Source organism: Gossypium arboreum, chromosome 9 (assembly GCF_025698485.1).
Source record: "Gossypium arboreum isolate Shixiya-1 chromosome 9, ASM2569848v2, whole genome shotgun sequence".
Classification (NCBI taxonomy): Eukaryota; Viridiplantae; Streptophyta; class Magnoliopsida; order Malvales; family Malvaceae; genus Gossypium; species Gossypium arboreum.
Genome location: NC_069078.1, coordinates 81290843 through 81307953, shown reverse-complemented (window position 1 = coordinate 81307953; position 17111 = coordinate 81290843). Strand labels below are relative to the sequence as shown.

Genomic DNA, 17111 nt, shown 5'->3' with positions numbered 1-17111 from the left:
GCGAAGGGCTTCATGTAACCCAGTGGTTTATTAGTATTTTAAGAATTGGATCAATGATTAAATTGATAAGATCATTGGTTTAATTGATTCGGATTAAAGAAATCATTAATAAAATTATATATATATTGAAAATTGGTTCAACTTTTGGTTTAATCAATTTTTTAATTTGATTAAATTAACATGTATTAATTTATTTATTTTTTAAAATTAAATTATTGATTTTTATCTAATCAGTGAATTCAACATTATCAATGCTATGATAATAAATTAACTAATATTTATGAAATTATGTAATGTTTGTGTAGTTGAAGGTTAATAATCAGGCAGGAATAGTAAGCCGACCAATGGTTTTCGTCTGTGTTTGGGTATAAATGTGAGATGGGAAGGGAAATGATTTTAAACAAGGGTAGCGTGTGGTTTATTATATATAAAAAAATTATATAAATTTTAAATTTTGTTTTCTTCTTGAAGAAAAATTTCGAAAGTTGAATATATGTTGCGGTCTCTCTTCTTCTCCCCCCGGATACGGCGTGTGGCAGTGCCATCCAGCCCTCTGGGTCCAACCCTTGCCATGGACAACAACAATCGAAGCCGCACTACTGACAGCAGTGTTCAAACCAACCCTCGCATTCAAAAACTCCAACAAATCGTTAAAACCGACGCATCCGGTACTTCTCCTTCGAACTCTCAACAGTCACTCGCACATCCCCATTTCCCATCTCGATTCCTTTCATTTTTCTCTTTGCTTTTTATTGTGTAGGTAATAGGTATTCTTTTTCTTATTTTTCAAGTAATTAATTGCGGGTTTAGCTTATGTATTAGACTAGTTTTACTACATGGGTTCTTGGAATGGAATATGTTATTGTCTTGCTATTCTGAGAAAACTTGTATGAAGCTTATCACTTAGAATGATCACAACTCATACACCATGTCATGATATCTTTCCGCTTAATCTCTAGCTGGTTGGGAAGAGTCCTGGAAGCAGGGAGTCACCCCTTGGGATTTAGGTCGCCCCACACCTGTTATTTTACATCTGCATCACTCTGGATCTCTCCCCATGGGCAGGGTTCTCGTCCCTGGATGTGGCACCGTAAGTTGTATTCTTTGCAATATGCCTTATTGCTTTAAACGACAGCTTCATGTACTAGTCAAATTTGGTGCGACCTTTTCTGCTGCTCTGCAATTATTTTCATTATATTTATTTATTCCTTAAAAATATCTATTACCGTGTCACTTAACTGCAGGGCTATGATGTGGTGGCAATGGCATGCCCTGGACGCTATGTTGTTGGTCTGGACATATCAGAGGAGGCCATAAAGAAAGCAAAGCAGGTTAGTGTGCCCTCTTCCGACTTTAACAAGATTCGACTTTAACAAGATCCATAGGATGCTATCATTGCTCTGGTGTTAGGTATTTTGCTAGTTTTATTCATTCTGATAAATTGCTTATATTTGGTTGTCAATATAGATGTCTTCCTCATTACCAAATGCAGATAATTTTACTTTCATAGAGGCAAATTTTTTCTCCTGGCGCCCTACAGACTTGTTTGATCTTATTTTTGATTACACGTAAGTTATCTTTAGGGGGGCAATTATCCCATTAGGAAAATCTCTTGATCATCACAATAGTAGGAATCTGCAGGTTTTTTTGTGCCATTCTGCCAGAGATGAGATTAGCATGGGCTCAGCAAATCCAAAACTTTTTAAAACCAGATGGAGAACTTGTTACATTGATGTTTCCAGTAAGCACTTTTTTGGTTTTATGATTTCTTCCTCTACTTCTTTTTCCTTGTTTTTTCATTGAGGAACCACCTTTTTATGGTTGTTTTCAGTTCTTTCCCAATTATAAGTAGCTCTGATTGTAAAGAACTTTCAATCTACACAAGTTTGTAGTAATTGAAGTGAGATTTTGCCACTCTACTCTCTATACATCACTGAAAGTTAAAAAAAAAATAATTCCTTGATTGCAGATGGATGATCATGCTGGTGGACCCCCTTTTAAAGTATCAATTGAAGAGTAGTTTTCTGCCACCTCTATATGCTTTTATCTAGATTATGTTAAAAGCATTTCCTAGTCCTGTTTCCATGGCATTGCTAGTAATATTCTGGTCAAATAGGGAGGGATATATATATTATCTGTTGACGTAAGGATGATCCTCACAATCTGTCGAACTTTGTAACCATGCAGCTATGAAGAGGTTTTGCATCCAATGGGCTTTAAGGCAGTATCCATTGTTGATAATGAATTGGCCATTGAAGCTAGAAAGGTATGATAACTTGTTTTTTGTCAGTAAACTTGTCGGTCTGAGCTTGCAAAAGCTATATTGTGCCCCATATGGAGCTGTAATTGGACTTTCAAGAATGTGCACTAAATATCACAGTGTCATTAAAGGAGCAAACCTATTACATGATTCCACAGCATATATAAGATAACACCTTCACTGGAGGTGAGGACAGGATCTTTGTTGGTAACATGAATGCTATAACTTCTCCTAGTCAGAAATGACATTGAACAATCCTTGTGCAATGCCATCATAATAGTTTGTATTAGATTTATGAACGACCATCCTGTATGTGGTAAATAATAGTAAAGAAAAGGAACAGAAGAGGAAGGAAAAGGGGAAAGGGATTATTGGAGCCCCACCAATTTCTGGTGGACATTCGTTAGTATAGATTTCTATTCTTGGTTATATTTGATGCCTTTTTTGGCAAACAGAAGAGAAGATTGAATATATTTTAATGATAAGGAATTCAATTATAATGCTTTTGGCCAATGACACTGTTACCTTGCCTCAGTACTAGGTTCCTTTCAGAATGACCTTTTTGAGTGTTCTTTCTTAAAATTTTTACTGGCTTGTCTGGACCTCTATTCTGCTCTTTGCTTCCACTTGGATGTACTCTCTTAATACCATTAGCCATATCTAGGGCTAGTGATTTAATTAACTCGTAATGCCACAAGGATTTCTAAGTACTGGTTCCTTCAACAGGGAAGAGAGAAGCTTGGAAGATGGAAAAGAGGTGTCGGCCACTCTTCTCTATGAATTGTGATAATGATCGTTGGCTAATTGAGGAGCCATGCTTAGGGTTGCTCGAGCTCAAGGTAAAGGGCGATTACTTTCATTCACGAAGTTCATCTGAATTAGAAGGCTTGCACATGAGATAGTACATGTGAATGATGTTATATTTTTTCTTTCCTTTTAACGTTTAAACACAGGAAAATATAATCAGAAAGTGATTGTAATTTAGAGACAGAGTAAACTGCTAGTTGTCATTTCCATCTTTAATTTGTAAGTTGTAATATGTACCAATAAGATAAAATTCTTTTTTGCTGTTAGATTATTTTCTTCTTAAATTGAAATTACCATACCATATAAAAGATTATTTTATATCACAACAATTTGTTCTTATTATCTAAGCATTTTATCAAAATCGGTTCATTTCCGTAAATTTTCAAAAATTCAACTTGTTTTTCTAATTTCAAAAAATGGCGTTTTCTGGAATTTTAGTCTCATTCTCTATTTCCATTTTTCTATACACATTTACAAATGAATTATTTAAAATATAGTTATTATAATGTTTTACAATAAATTTTATTAATTAATTTAGTGTAACAATTTTAAGAAGATATTTAGTTCAATTTAATTTAATCGTAACTTAATTTCTTAAATTATAATTTATAATATAACTATATAATTTTAATTAGGTATTATAATCATTATGATATTTATATAAATATATAATTTTTACTTGGTTAATAAGTTATATAGAGTTTGACAATTTTAATTATAAAACTTATAATTACTTTTTGTTATCATTTTTTATGTTATATATAATTTATTATTTTATGCATAATATTTTTCACTTGTACTATGAATTATGTATTATTATTTTTATGTTTATATTATTAATTGGTTATAAAATGTTATTATTTATCGACATATTATAAAAAGTAATTATGAATTTAAATATTAATAAAAATATTTAATTTAAAAATGCAAAAAATGTTATAGTACAAAGTTTAAAGTATAATTCCACATAGATATTTTATTATAAAATTAATAAGTTTTCAATAGAGATATTTGTTTATATTATTTATATATTTAACATATATTATAAACATGGTTAATATGATGTGAACTATTAATAAGTTAACTTTTCTAAAAATATATATATTAATAAGTTAACTTAATTAGGCTATAAATTTTAATAAATATAGTATAAATTAATGTGTTATATCAATATATATTAGAAATTTTATTACACGAGTATACGTATGAAAATTACGTATTTAAAACACAGTGTTCATTTAAAAATAACATACAATAAATAATAAAATGTAATGTTTGAAACTAATAATAATGACACGTATGAAATATTTATGAAATTTAAAAAAGTTTAAATTATGACACCAACTCAATCCACGATATTATTAATATTAGTAATTATATTACACAAGTTTGTGGAAATAACATATTTAAAATACATGTGTGTTTAAAATAATATCCAATAAATAATGAAACATTTTGAAGCTAATAGTAACTTATATGCAATATGTATAAATTTATAATTTATCAAATAAATTTTAAAAGAATATCAAATTCGCTTAAATTTAAATACGTAAATACATGTAATTAAATATATTAAATCTATTCCGATAGCTTTCTAGCTCATATTGTCATTTTTTATAGAACATTAAATGTCATCGTCTTAGGTAATATTATTTAATATGTTATCAAAATATCAAAATGTTATCATGTTGGTGAAAAAAAAATTCAATAATAAAAGTTTTATTAAACAATTGAATCATAGGTAGAGTTGTAACTTACTTAAAAAAACACTCTCATCAATCTTGAGATGATGTCGGGTTGATTTGTGACTCTAATCCAATCAATAACATTGTCAATATTAGAATTTTTATTATATGGGTATGTGTGTGGAAACCACAAACTTAGAACAAAAGTGTGCGTTTAAAAATAACATGCAATAAATAGTGCAGTGTAAGGTTTGAAACTAATAATGTTGAAAAGTATGGACAGATTAAAGGAGTGTTCACTCCCCAACTACAACAGACGAGACTGTTTTCATATTTGTGTTAATGGCAATTTATTGAACAAAATATTTGGCGTATATTGATATTGTGGAATGTATTCAACCTATTAATGAAAATTATATCACTTGAGAAAACATATATGGAGGATCAAATTATACTCATGTAATCTATTGGATCAAGTAAGTTGGATTGAATCGAATCATCGAAGATTTAGCTACCAACAATCCTTGTTTACCTTGTTTGTTATTATTATTATATTATATCCAACTTATTTAGTTGTAGTTTAATAGGGATTATGATAGATCTTATTTATGTTAGCATGTCTTAAAATATTCTATATGTAACACCTCCTAACCCCAAACCGTTACCGGAACTAGGTTATGAGGCATTACTGGACGAATCAGACAACTTACGAATAATTTACAATTAATATAACTTTCATAGTACAATATAATAATTAAGTCCTTATCTTGAACTCTCGAAGTTCAAACACGTATTAAAAGTAGAACGGGACTTGTTCGAGTATTCCAAATTTTTTTTTTTTATAAAAAAATTTCGGCAGCATTTCTGCTTATTTTTACTTAAACCTCCTGCAAATTCAAACCAAAATCACCAACACCAATGTTTCACATTCATATAACTAATATTTATATCATTAACATAATTTTAACTTAATAACTATCATAGCATCATTCAAAATTGATTAAAACTTCATTCATTTAACAACTTAATTCATTTAACAACTTAATATTCATGTATCAAAATATCATGTACTTTCCTTATCATTTCATTTAACCATCAAAATTTTATAATTCATCATTCACTACCCAAAGTAATATACATATTCAAGTGACTAAATAACACCTATGTACATGCCACCTTTACCCAAAAGAAAAATATACATCACCAAATTTGTGTTGAGTCGGGATTGTTTTGGATCTTTGAGGAACACTTGACTTCTACTAACTCAAGACGAAACAACCGTATAATCGAGTATAGATATACTCAGTGGTATTACTATAAATAAAGACTATTTAATATTAATAAATTACAAACATCAACCATAAATTTTATAATTATTTAAACTACTTTTATATATAATTATTTTACTTCATAAATCTTAAATTCATAATTCATTTTTCTCATACTAACTCAATTCATAATTTAGTTCATACATTCTTTCTCGTACTTTTCAATAGTGCTAAAACAAATAATTTCATTTTCAAAATTTCATTTCAATTATTTACCCTATTAACAAAGCTCGGACTATGACAGATACGCGGATTCCATCCAAACACACCAAAATATCCAACCCAAACACACCCGGAATATTGTAAATCCTCCATAACACACCGGTATAATATATCCTCCCAAACACACCAATAAGGCATTAAATGCCTATTCGGATAAACCGAAGTATATAATAACAGAAACATCCTCTCGGCTGAACTACAATCTCTTCATCACATCACAAATCCAATGGCATGCCATTTGTATCGAATCTAGTCCGACAAGTTAATAGGGTATTATTTTACTTTTTCTAATTTCAATTTCATTTACACAAAAATTTTCAATCCTCATTCAATTCAAATATCTATTATCTTAATTCATATACAAATTAATTTTCACACAAGTGTATACCATCAACACCATACATTTGTCACAATTTATTTATTTTCAATCAATACACTTTTCAAATAATCACATATTCCATAATTCACTTATTCAATTCAATTTGATTCAATTTATATCACTTTCATTTTCACTCAATATTCATATCAATTTCACATACTTACCTCAAGTCTTATTTATCATATATAACAATTAAAATTTCAACAATCAATAATAATTAAAATTTGAATTATAGTAATACACACCGTAATTCTCCGTTTTAGTCCTCGATGACTTTCTCTTTCCTTTCGATGTTGATGCTTTAGGTTCTTTGTTGGCTACAAAATAATAGTAATTTACATTATTATTTACAGCATTAATTATAATAAATAATTAAATTTCTAAACAACTCCTACCTTATTCCCAATTTAATCCTAATTAAACTTAATTATTTTCTTAATCCAATTCACTCTCTTTTTCTATTCAAATTTTGTCTAAACTTATATTTAACTATAAAATTTCCAGCATATTTCCTAATTTCGAAATTTCTTCAATTTAGTCCCTACAACATAAAACTTATAGCCTAGTTTACAATTTAATCCCTTAATCAATTCTAACTTAGAATTCATTCAATTAAATCCCTAATTCCATAATTTTTCCAACATGAACCCTACTTGGAAACATATGAACTCTTGAACTATCAACTTAATTTCATCAAAATCTTGTTTCAAAGCTCCTAAAACATCAAAGTTAACTAAAAAGGACTTAATTGACTTACCAAATTAACTCCAAACTTCAAATCCTTAGTTTTCTCTTTTATTTTTCTTTCCCTTTTCTTTCTCTTTTTCTCCCCTGCTTCCCGTTTTCAATTCTGTTTCTATTTCCTTTTGTTTCTTTATTTCTTTAATTCTTTTATACTTTATTATTTTATTAACATAATATAATATTAATATAATATATTAAAATATCTTTTACTTTAATATTAAGTAAATTAATAATTATATAACAAGTGTACATATTTATATTATTACAAATGTCATTATCTAATTTGCTTATTAAATAAAAATCTCATGATTTAATTAATACAATTAATAATTATAAAATATATTTATACTTAAATTATAAGTAATTAAATATTTAAATTAAAATGTACCAATACAATTCTTACACATGTATATTTTATTACCATACAATTGTCTTCTATTTAATTTATTTATAATATATTATCAATTAAATAATCATAACAATTTAATATAAAACCATAATAATAATCATTATAATATATAAAACCTAAAAAATCTTTGATTTTATTTCACCAATATGCCACCTCATTTGTAGTCAATGGCTTAATTGCCATTTTAATCCTTTTTATTTTCTATTGCTTTATAATTAAACTTTTACCCTTTATTCAATTTAATCCTTTTTATTACTTACTCTAAATTAAGCTAAATTCACTTAATTAAATCCTAAGACACACCACTAGGCTCATAAATATTTTTAATAATTATTTTCGAACTTATTTCACTAAGACGGAGGCCCTATAACTCACTTTTTCGGTGCCCGTGAATTTCAGGTCATTACACTATATAATTGATAGACTTGTATAGGTTATTGTATAGAATGATATAACACTTAATCTGTTCAAGTGAGGAACTTTATTTTTTGAGTGCATTGTGATAGTAAAATCTGTTGTGTTGTGTTTTTACTTGCTAAGTTCACAGGGGTGAATTTAGTGGTAAGGGTATTAGTTTTCAATGTGCAAATGTGAGGAAATTATCGCAAGTGTGTGATAGATTTAGGGTCATTTGTTGTAAGTGTTGAAGATAATGAATATTTTTCACTGAACTAGGCTCTGCAAACGTTAAAAAATTGAACTGCGTAAACAATCTTTGTGCCCATTGTTTTGTTTCTGTTTATCGTGGTGCTTGAAGAAGTGTCCACTTCTTCCAAGCACATAGTTTAGCCTCAGCAACTGTTCAGGCCGACAAATAATACAAACACATCTGCAATATGCATGCAATTAACCTAAAAAATCGTTTAAATTATGAGTAAAATTTTTTTTAAATAACTAAATACAACAGATTAAGAAGCTAAACTCACTCCAATATTTATCATGGTATTCTCATTTTTCTTGAGTTTGGATCGAGTTGACTCGTGATACCAACTCAGTCACACACTTAAATAATATATATATATATATATATATATATATATATATAAACAATGTGGGTGAAATAACTTGTATAATAACATTGAAATGTATAAAATACCAAAATAAAATTTTGGTTGAAGTGGTAAAGAAATGATTTTGTATATGTTGGGGCATGAGTTTAAATATAAATATTTATAACATTTTATTGATTTTAAAAATAAGAAAAGTCAAAATTATCATCATAACAATATAATTATTTCAAATATGGAATGATATTTTCGTAATTTCTCCGATTGAGTTAGTGTTTAGTTGACTTGTGAACTCGCCATTTAATTTAAATAATAGTATAGAAGTATAGATATACAATTGATGGAGATAATATGATAATCATAACAAAATTAAAATGTATAGATTACATTAAAATAAAAATTTGATTGAGTGGAAAAATTAAATTTTATCGATTAAAAGTTGTGAAAGTTTTAGTTCAACTCTTACAACTTTTAACCAATTCAAAAGCAATAAAAACTAAAATAAATTAAATTAAAGTAAATGGACTAAACCTATAATTTACCCGGAGTTGAAAAATTAGTAGTAGAATTGCATCTAATAATGTGTTTATTTATTTCTTTTCCAATTTATGATAAATAAAATTGTGAATTTTGAAGGAAAAGAATGGATACTCAATTGGGAAATGATATTCCTTTCGTTTCCCTTTAATTTATGTTTCCTTTATTGCCCCAATCCACATATAATTTAAGTTTCCTTTATAAGCTGTTCAAAATTTTGAAAAATTTAATAGGTGTTTAAAATTAAGTTTTTAAATTTTTGAAAATTTTAATTATACTAATCAGAATATTTGAAAATTCGTATTAAACTTCTTAAATTTTTTAAAATTTAATTAAATTACCTATTATTTTTAAATGTCTCATTAAGCCCCTTAGTTTAATTCAATTTAAAAAAAAATTAATTAGAGCCAAAATTATTAACTCAATAGGTGGTGAAGTCAAGGTAAAGAGTTTTGTTTTTTGTTTTAGGTAGTATGGGAATGATGATGGGTTGGTATAGGAATGGAATGGCATGGAGATGGAAAGAACCATTCGTATCCAGTCCTTAATTAGCTCCTCTCCCGCCTCGCCTGCCTCACTCTTCGCTCTCACTTTAAAATTTTAATGCAAAATTTGGAACGTGAGATGCGAGATGATGGATCCTCCCTTTCCGCTGTCCCCTTACACTTAGCGCTCTCTCCCTCCCATTTCTCCCTTGCTTTTCATTCTCATTCTCATTTCCATTTTCATTTTTCTCTTCTGATCCATGTCAATCAACCTTCATTTTTCATTCATTAACATCTACTACTAGTAGTAACAACCAAACTTTTTTATTCCTAATTAATAATGGATGAACATAACATCCAGGACGACGATAAGGACAAAGAGGCCCTTGCCGGCCTCTCCTCCGTCCCACCTCCCCAACGCAAGATGCATTCCTACAGCCAGCAGCTACGCGCCAACTCCGCGCATAAGCGTCACCACCAAGTCCGCAAGCACAGCCTAGATGACATCCCCAAGCCCTCCGACCATTACTACAACAACGAAGACTCTTCCGATGACGACATCTTCGCCCGAAATTCCAACAATGCCTCCGGTGAAGATTATATTATCACTCATTCTCAGAGGCTCGACCAGAACCTCTCCTTGGACAGTGGCTGCCCCCCCGATGATTCCCGCAATTTCCAGCCTCTGCCTGAGTTCATTGGAGCTGGAGGTTCCAACAGTATTTTCAAGGTCCCTATGCGCGCCACCGTCCACCCCAGGCGCCCACCTTGCCTCGAGCTCAGGCCCCACCCTCTCAGGGAGACTCAAGTAGGGAAGTTCTTGAGGAACATCGCTTGCACCGACAAACAGCTGTGGGCAGGCCAAGAGTGTGGGGTTCGCTTTTGGAGGTTCCAGGACGCTTATCAACCTGGCCTTGGTACCAAAGTGAGGAGGGGTGATGAGGATGCTGCGCCCTTTCAGGAGTCTGGCAACACCGCCCCTACCATCTGTTTGCTGGTAGATAGCGCGAATAGGTTGGTTTGGAGTGGACACAAGGATGGAAAAATTAGGTCTTGGAAGATGGATCACGCTGCGGATGAACCTTCTCCTTTCAAGGAAGGCTTGTCATGGCAGGCGCATCGTGGTTCTGTTCTTTCTATCGTCATGAGCTCCTATGGTAATTATATTAACTAATCCACTGTGTTTCGTTCTTCCTTTCTGTCCCCCGCTTTTCCAATTTTCTTAACAATGATTATCAACTGCAAAGGCTTCTCATAAAAAATGACGTCATTTGAGTCGTTATAGATATTAATGAAAAATGAACAAAAAGCGCTTTTTAACTTTTTAAGCATAATGCTTGGCTTCAGGTGACTTGTGGTCAGGTGGCGAGGGCGGTGTTATTAAGATTTGGCCATGGGAATCCATTGAAAAATCTCTCTCTCTTAGACCTGAGGAAAAACACATGGCTGCTTTATTGGTAGAGAGGTCATTCATAGACCTAAGAAGCCAAGTCACTGTTAATGGTAACTGTAACATTTCTTCCTCGGATATCAAGTGCTTGGTTTCCGACCGCGTAAGAGCCAAAGTTTGGTGCGCTCAGCCTCTTTCCTTCTCGCTATGGTACGCTTGGCCTATGATTATTAATTATACTCTCTGTATATGAGGTTAACATTTTGATATGTATTTATAAACTTCGCAAGCAAAGTTCTCCTCTACCATTCACCACCGCTGCTAGTGTCATGTGTTGAAAGCTTGAAGGATGTAATTTAACGGCAAGAATAAATGTTTTATAGTTAGTTTCCAGTTTATATTGTAAGCCAGCACAATCTATTGATGACTGACTTTAATGTGCAGGGATGCTCGCACGAAGGAGCTTCTCAAAGTATTTAATATTGAGGGTCAGACTGAAAATCGTGTAGACATGCCATCTTCAGATCAAGGAGGCGCCGTAGAAGATGAGATGAAGGTGAAATTTGTTTCCAGTTCTAAAAAGGAGAAATCTGGGGGTTTTTTGCAAAGATCCCGGAATGCTATAATGGGAGCTGCAGATGCTGTCCGTAGAGTTGCAACAAGAGGAGCAGGGGCATTTGCAGAAGACAATAAGAGGACTGAAGCACTAGTACTAGCTGCAGATGGGACAATATGGAGTGGATGTACGAATGGCCTACTTGTGCAGTGGGATGGAAGTGGAGTTCGCTTGCAAGATGTTAGTCACCACCCTTGTGCAGTACAGTGCTTTTGTGCTTTCGGTGCACGAATTTATGTAGGCTATGTTAGTGGGATGGTCCAGGTGATGGATCTTGAGGGGAACCTGGTTGCCGGATGGATGGCTCACAACGGTCCTGTGATAAAATTGGCAGCTGGCGATGGTTATATCTTCAGCTTGGCTACTCACGGGGGTATACGTGGGTGGAGCATCTCATCTCCAGGGCCAATTGATAGCTTATTACGAACAGACCTAGCAGAAAAAGAACCAATTTACTCAAGACAAGACAATGTCAGGATGCTTGTTGGAACGTGGAATGTTGGTCAAGGAAGAGCCTCTCAGGAAGCACTCATGTCATGGTTGGGTTCTGTTGTATCAGACGTTGGCATTGTTGTTGTTGGCTTACAAGAAGTGGAAATGGGTGCAGGTTTCCTTGCAATGTCTGCAGCTAAAGAAACCGTAAGATTTTACCAATATCATGTCATCATCTATAATGTTCTCATCTGCCTGGTCTGTCACCTTGTTGAAATTACAACATATGTCCTAATCTACTGGTTCTTCGTTAACATTTATTTTGTATGCATTACTAGTTTTAATTCATTCATTTAACATTGTCAAAACATTCCAAATCAATTAAATCAGAATATTTCATACATGGTTGTTAAAGTAAAAAAGAAAGGTTGATTAGATATTTCAACTGGTTTAAAGTCGTAGTAGTTGTTTACACGCATGTATTCTCTTCGATAACCTCTTGTATCTAAGTGTAGGTAGGACTCGAAGGGAGTTCTATTGGGCATTGGTGGCTTGACACAATTGGAAAGGCCTTGGATGAAAACACAACATTTGAACGGATGGGTTCGAGGCAGCTGGCAGGATTGCTGGTTTCTCTTTGGTAAGTGGCTATTACGTCAACATAACACCTTGCTTAAATTATCCTTTTGCATTTGCTATCTAAAATCATTTATAATAATTTTATTGTCACTCAGGGTAAGGAAGAGTATTAGAACACATGTTGGGGACATTGATGCGGCAGCAGTTCCGTGTGGCTTCGGTCGAGCTATTGGCAATAAGGTTTTCCATTTTGATTTTCATGTTGTCTTTAATGGACTTACGCGGGTTCAGTATATAAGATTTAAGAGTGGTGCAGGGAGGTGTAGGTTTGAGGATCAGAGTGTATGATCGGTTAATCTGCTTTGTTAACTGTCACCTAGCTGCACATTTGGAAGCAGTAAACCGCCGAAATGCAGACTTCGATCATATCTTTCGAAATATGTCCTTCTCCCGCTCATCGAATCTACTCAATAATGCAGCTGGTATGGTGCGATTACTGTTTTTCTGTTGCTCTCTTGCGTTCTCCACATATTTATTTAGGCTGCTTTATTCTTCTGGCTTGCCACTGGTGCTCTCTGTTGCAGCTGGAGCCTCCGCTGCCGTTCAAACGACTCGGGTCACAAATGTAACACCCTTGCCCTGCTCTATTTCATTCATATCTAGTTTATTATTTATTTAGTTATGCATGTTTCTTAATATTTCCTTTCACCTGTGTTTCAACATCACTACTACGGCTACATTTCCACAGGCTGCAGGTGTTAACACTGAAGAAACAAAGCTTGATTTAGCTGAAGCAGATATGGTTGTGTTTCTTGGCGATTTTAACTATCGCCTGTTTGGTATATCTTATGATGAAGCTAGGGACTTTGTTTCTCAAAGATGCTTCGATTGGCTTAGAGAGAAGGATCAGCTGAGGGCAGAGATGAAAGCGGGTAAGGTTTTCCAAGGAATGCGTGAGGCCATTATCAGATTCCCTCCCACCTACAAGTTTGAAAGGCACCGACCTGGCTTGGCAGGTACAACAATTACTTATTCACCTACTTAGCTTGCCTAGTCTTTCTACTACTAATCAACAATCGGTTTATTTCACCCATTTTTAAGGTTATGATTCTGGCGAAAAGAAGCGCATTCCTGCATGGTGTGACAGAGTGATATATCGTGATAACAGGTCTGGACCGGTCGATGAGTGCAGTTTGGAATGTCCGATAGTCTCCTCTATTTTACTGTAAGTTTCTTGACAAAGAGTGTTATGTTGTAGCGTTGCTTTTGATATCATTTCTCAAGTGCAATTAATGTGTAATTGGTTAGGTACGAGGCTTGCATGGACGTTACGGAGAGCGACCACAAACCAGTGCGTTGCAAATTCCACAGTACAATAGCACATGTAGATAGATCAGTAAGGAGACAGGCGTTTGGGGAAGTCTTGCAGGTGAATAAGAAAGTTAAGGCTATTCTTGATGAATTACGTTATGTCCCAGAAACAGTTGTTAGCACCAACAACATTGTCCTTCAAAACCAGGACACATCAATCCTCCGAATCACCAACAAATGTGAAAAGGACAAAGCTATATTTAGAATCGTTTGTGAAGGTCAGTCCACTGTGAAGGATGAGGAGGACACAGCTGAGTACCATCCAAGAGGCTCCTTTGGCTTTCCACGGTGGCTCGAGGTATTCCAACTAGTTAATCCTAGTCCAGCCATCTTCAAGTTGTAAGAAAGTGGAGTTTGTTATCTTATGTGCTCGTTTTGCCTTAGGTTACACCAGCTGCTGGCATCATCAAACCAGAACAGTCTGTGGAGGTTGCGGTCCATCATGAAGAATTCCACACCCTAGAAGATCTTGTTGATGGCATCCCGCAGAACTGGTGGTGTGAAGACACTCGTGATAAGGAAGTGGTATTGACGGTGTCTATAAACGGCAGTTGCTCAACAGAAACAAAAAGCCATCAGATCCGCGTGCGTCACTGCTTCTCAGCAAAGACAGTCCGCATCGACTCAAAGTCCAGCACCAACAAGAAAAGCCAAGGAGGTAGCAGGAAGATCAGCAGCTCCTCAGATGCGATTGATGATTCCAGGAACTGACATAACCCTTGAAGCTAGAAGTGAGGTCTGTATGTAGAACATATATAGGGCAGATGTAGATGCAATGCAAGGCAACAACTGGAAGGAGCCAGCGCTGCCTGTGCGTGTGCCTGAGCCTGAGGCAAGGAGGTCTGTGGTTGCCTCAGTCATTCATTCAATTTTATTCACAACTCAAGTCAGTTTCTTGATGTAAATACTAAAAGAAGCATGGCAACTATTTGAGATGTTGGGTTGGGACTGTTGATTTGATTTGTGAAGTTGTTGTGGCTTCTTTTCTCTTATATTTAGCAATCCATATTCTTTTCATGTATTCACGGACTACTACAAGCATTCCTTGCTTGAAGGCAGCACAGTGTAATGTTTCTAAATGATTTCTTTAATTTTCTATTTATTTATTTAACATGCAGAAGAAATAAGCTGGCTGCTGTCTCAATCACTGTTAATATTTTTGGAGGCAAACAAATTTTTAACAAGATCAGCTGTACTGGAATCCCAGTGCGTTAGAAGTTTTAGGCAAAAACTTTTTCAATCGCAAAGCAAGCTTGAGTGGGGGAGAGTTTGGATATCCTTTAGTCCAACTTTAAATCAAACTCAAGTTGTAACATTTTGATGCCTGAATCAATTGTTGGATTCGAGCTATAAGTTGTTACATTCGTTGTCAGAGTAACTACGATCTAGACCTGATCATGGGTCGAGCCACCCGGCCTAACTTAAGGGCCCGCCCGAAATGTGGAAGGGTTTGGACAAAAATATAAGCCCAAAAAATGGGCTAAGACAAAAAAAAAGCCCGTTTAAAAAAGGGCCAGGCCTCGAGGCCTCGAGTAAGGTATTTTTAGTCTGGACCTGGCCCGGCGTGACCTGAATTCACTAAAGGACAAAAAAAATCTACTTTTTTAAATATTATTTTCTTGTTGTTTTCTCCTTATTTTGTTACCATTAGTTGCTACTATTTTATTGTTATTGTTTGAATATTGTATAAAACTTATTTTATTGTTAATTTTGTTATTATTTTAGAGACATTTGCTTGTTAAGTTGCATCTATCTTAGTGTTATTTAACTATACATATTTTTTAAAATTTATTTTCAATTTGTTGGGAAATATTTATTTTCATGTTTTTAGTATTTTGATGTATTCTATATATTTTAAAATTATATAAAAATAATATAAAAATTAATATAGGCCGGCCGGGTTGGCCCAGTTTTTAGCATTTTTACCTGGGTCGGGCTTGGACAAAATTTTAGGCCCATTTTTTTGGGTCGGGCCTAACAAACAAGCCTAATTTTTTATTTAAGCCCGACCTAAACTCGGCCCGGCCCATGATCAGCTCTACTACGATCAATCTATATTCGATTTATATAAACAATTAAATTTCAAGCAATACATACATTAAATATGATATACATTCGTTTCTGAGTCATATACGAGCTTACGAAAGTTCTATTGCTAACCCGAGATTGAATTAGGGCCAATTTGTAATATTTTTAAAGTTGAGTTGATGTCGCGACATTAGGGGCACCTCATTGAGATGCCACATACTGACTTGACATTGTCATAACGACCATTGCTTGACGTTGTGGTGTGGCATATGGGCTAGATCTTATCGCAATGGTCAAATTTTGATACCCATTTTTATCATTCATGTGTACAAATTATCCCTTCCATTTAATCAAATAAACAACATTCCATAATTCAATGCTCCATCCTTAACATTAATACAATTTATGCTTAAATATCACTACCATTTTACCATTAAATTCAAGCATACATGTAGTTAACATATTACTAACTATTTAGCCCATTTTAGCCAATTCATGTACATAAGTTAAACTTAACATCATCTCATGTAAATCAAATATACCAAAATTATACATATACAACTATTTCATTATGCCATTACTCAGAAACTTTCAATTCTAACTTTCAAAAATTCACAAGATAGTATATTATACAAAACTCGACTTAACCTAGGTACATGCCGTATAAAAAACAAAAACAGACTTTACAAATTTTGATGCGTCTAGGATCTCTAGCTGGATGCTGGAGTCACTACTTAGGATCTCGAAAAGTACCTAAATATGCGTACAGAAAATAAACTGTACATCGAGTAATAAAGTTCAGTAGTACTTCCATGATTTAAGTAAAAAAGGT

At 33.4% G+C, this 17111-nt stretch overlaps 2 protein-coding genes across 8 annotated transcripts; both read left to right on the top strand.

The window, feature by feature from the left end:
- The first annotated feature begins 295 nt into the window (after positions 1-295).
- On the top strand, positions 296-3333 carry LOC108454614 (probable thiol methyltransferase 2). 6 transcript variants are annotated; one of them, XR_008271080.1, is made up of 9 exons: positions 300-668; positions 960-1090; positions 1245-1331; positions 1468-1568; positions 1642-1741; positions 1970-2016; positions 2188-2266; positions 2987-3099; positions 3214-3333. XR_008271080.1 is itself a non-coding variant. In XM_017753133.2 (8 exons), the coding sequence occupies exons 1-8, from the start codon at positions 494-496 to the stop codon at positions 3038-3040; spliced, it is 774 nt and encodes a 257-aa protein (XP_017608622.1). In that variant the 5' UTR covers positions 301-493; the 3' UTR covers positions 3041-3333. The 6 variants fall into 6 exon arrangements, 2 of the variants coding, with proteins under 2 accessions (XP_017608623.1, XP_017608622.1); XR_001866744.2 differs by lacking the exon at positions 3214-3333 and having other exon boundaries at positions 297-668; positions 1970-2096; positions 2987-3045; XR_008271082.1 differs by lacking the exon at positions 3214-3333 and having other exon boundaries at positions 297-668; positions 1970-2002; positions 2987-3011.
- A 6478-nt stretch (positions 3334-9811) lies between these two features.
- On the top strand, positions 9812-15362 carry LOC108456415 (type I inositol polyphosphate 5-phosphatase 12-like). Of its 2 annotated transcripts, XM_053019514.1 has the most exons (11): positions 9812-11020; positions 11211-11463; positions 11698-12508; positions 12817-12941; positions 13036-13120; positions 13197-13362; positions 13465-13505; positions 13629-13896; positions 13982-14105; positions 14189-14549; positions 14636-15362. In XM_053019514.1, exons 1-11 carry the CDS (start codon positions 10204-10206, stop codon positions 14960-14962), a joined length of 3378 nt encoding a protein of 1125 aa, XP_052875474.1. In that variant the 5' UTR covers positions 9812-10203; the 3' UTR covers positions 14963-15362. The 2 variants fall into 2 exon arrangements, with proteins under 2 accessions (XP_052875474.1, XP_017610493.1); XM_017755004.2 differs by having other exon boundaries at positions 13197-13505.
- The last annotated feature ends 1749 nt before the right edge of the window (positions 15363-17111 follow it).

Excerpts from the sequence above, each read along its gene's own strand:
- LOC108454614 (XM_017753133.2), top strand. The coding sequence starts at position 494 with ATGTTGCGGTCTCTCTTCTTCTCCCCCCGGATACGGCGTGTGGCAGTG. Across the intron at positions 1,091-1,244 it reads TCGTCCCTGGATGTGGCACC|GGCTATGATGTGGTGGCAAT; the intron begins GTAAGTTGTATT and ends ACTTAACTGCAG. Across the intron at positions 1,332-1,467 it reads CCATAAAGAAAGCAAAGCAG|ATGTCTTCCTCATTACCAAA; the intron begins GTTAGTGTGCCC and ends TTGTCAATATAG.
- LOC108456415 (XM_017755004.2), top strand. The coding sequence starts at position 10,204 with ATGGATGAACATAACATCCAGGACGACGATAAGGACAAAGAGGCCCTT. Across the intron at positions 11,464-11,697 it reads CCTCTTTCCTTCTCGCTATG|GGATGCTCGCACGAAGGAGC; the intron begins GTACGCTTGGCC and ends TTTAATGTGCAG. Across the intron at positions 14,106-14,188 it reads ATAGTCTCCTCTATTTTACT|GTACGAGGCTTGCATGGACG; the intron begins GTAAGTTTCTTG and ends GTAATTGGTTAG.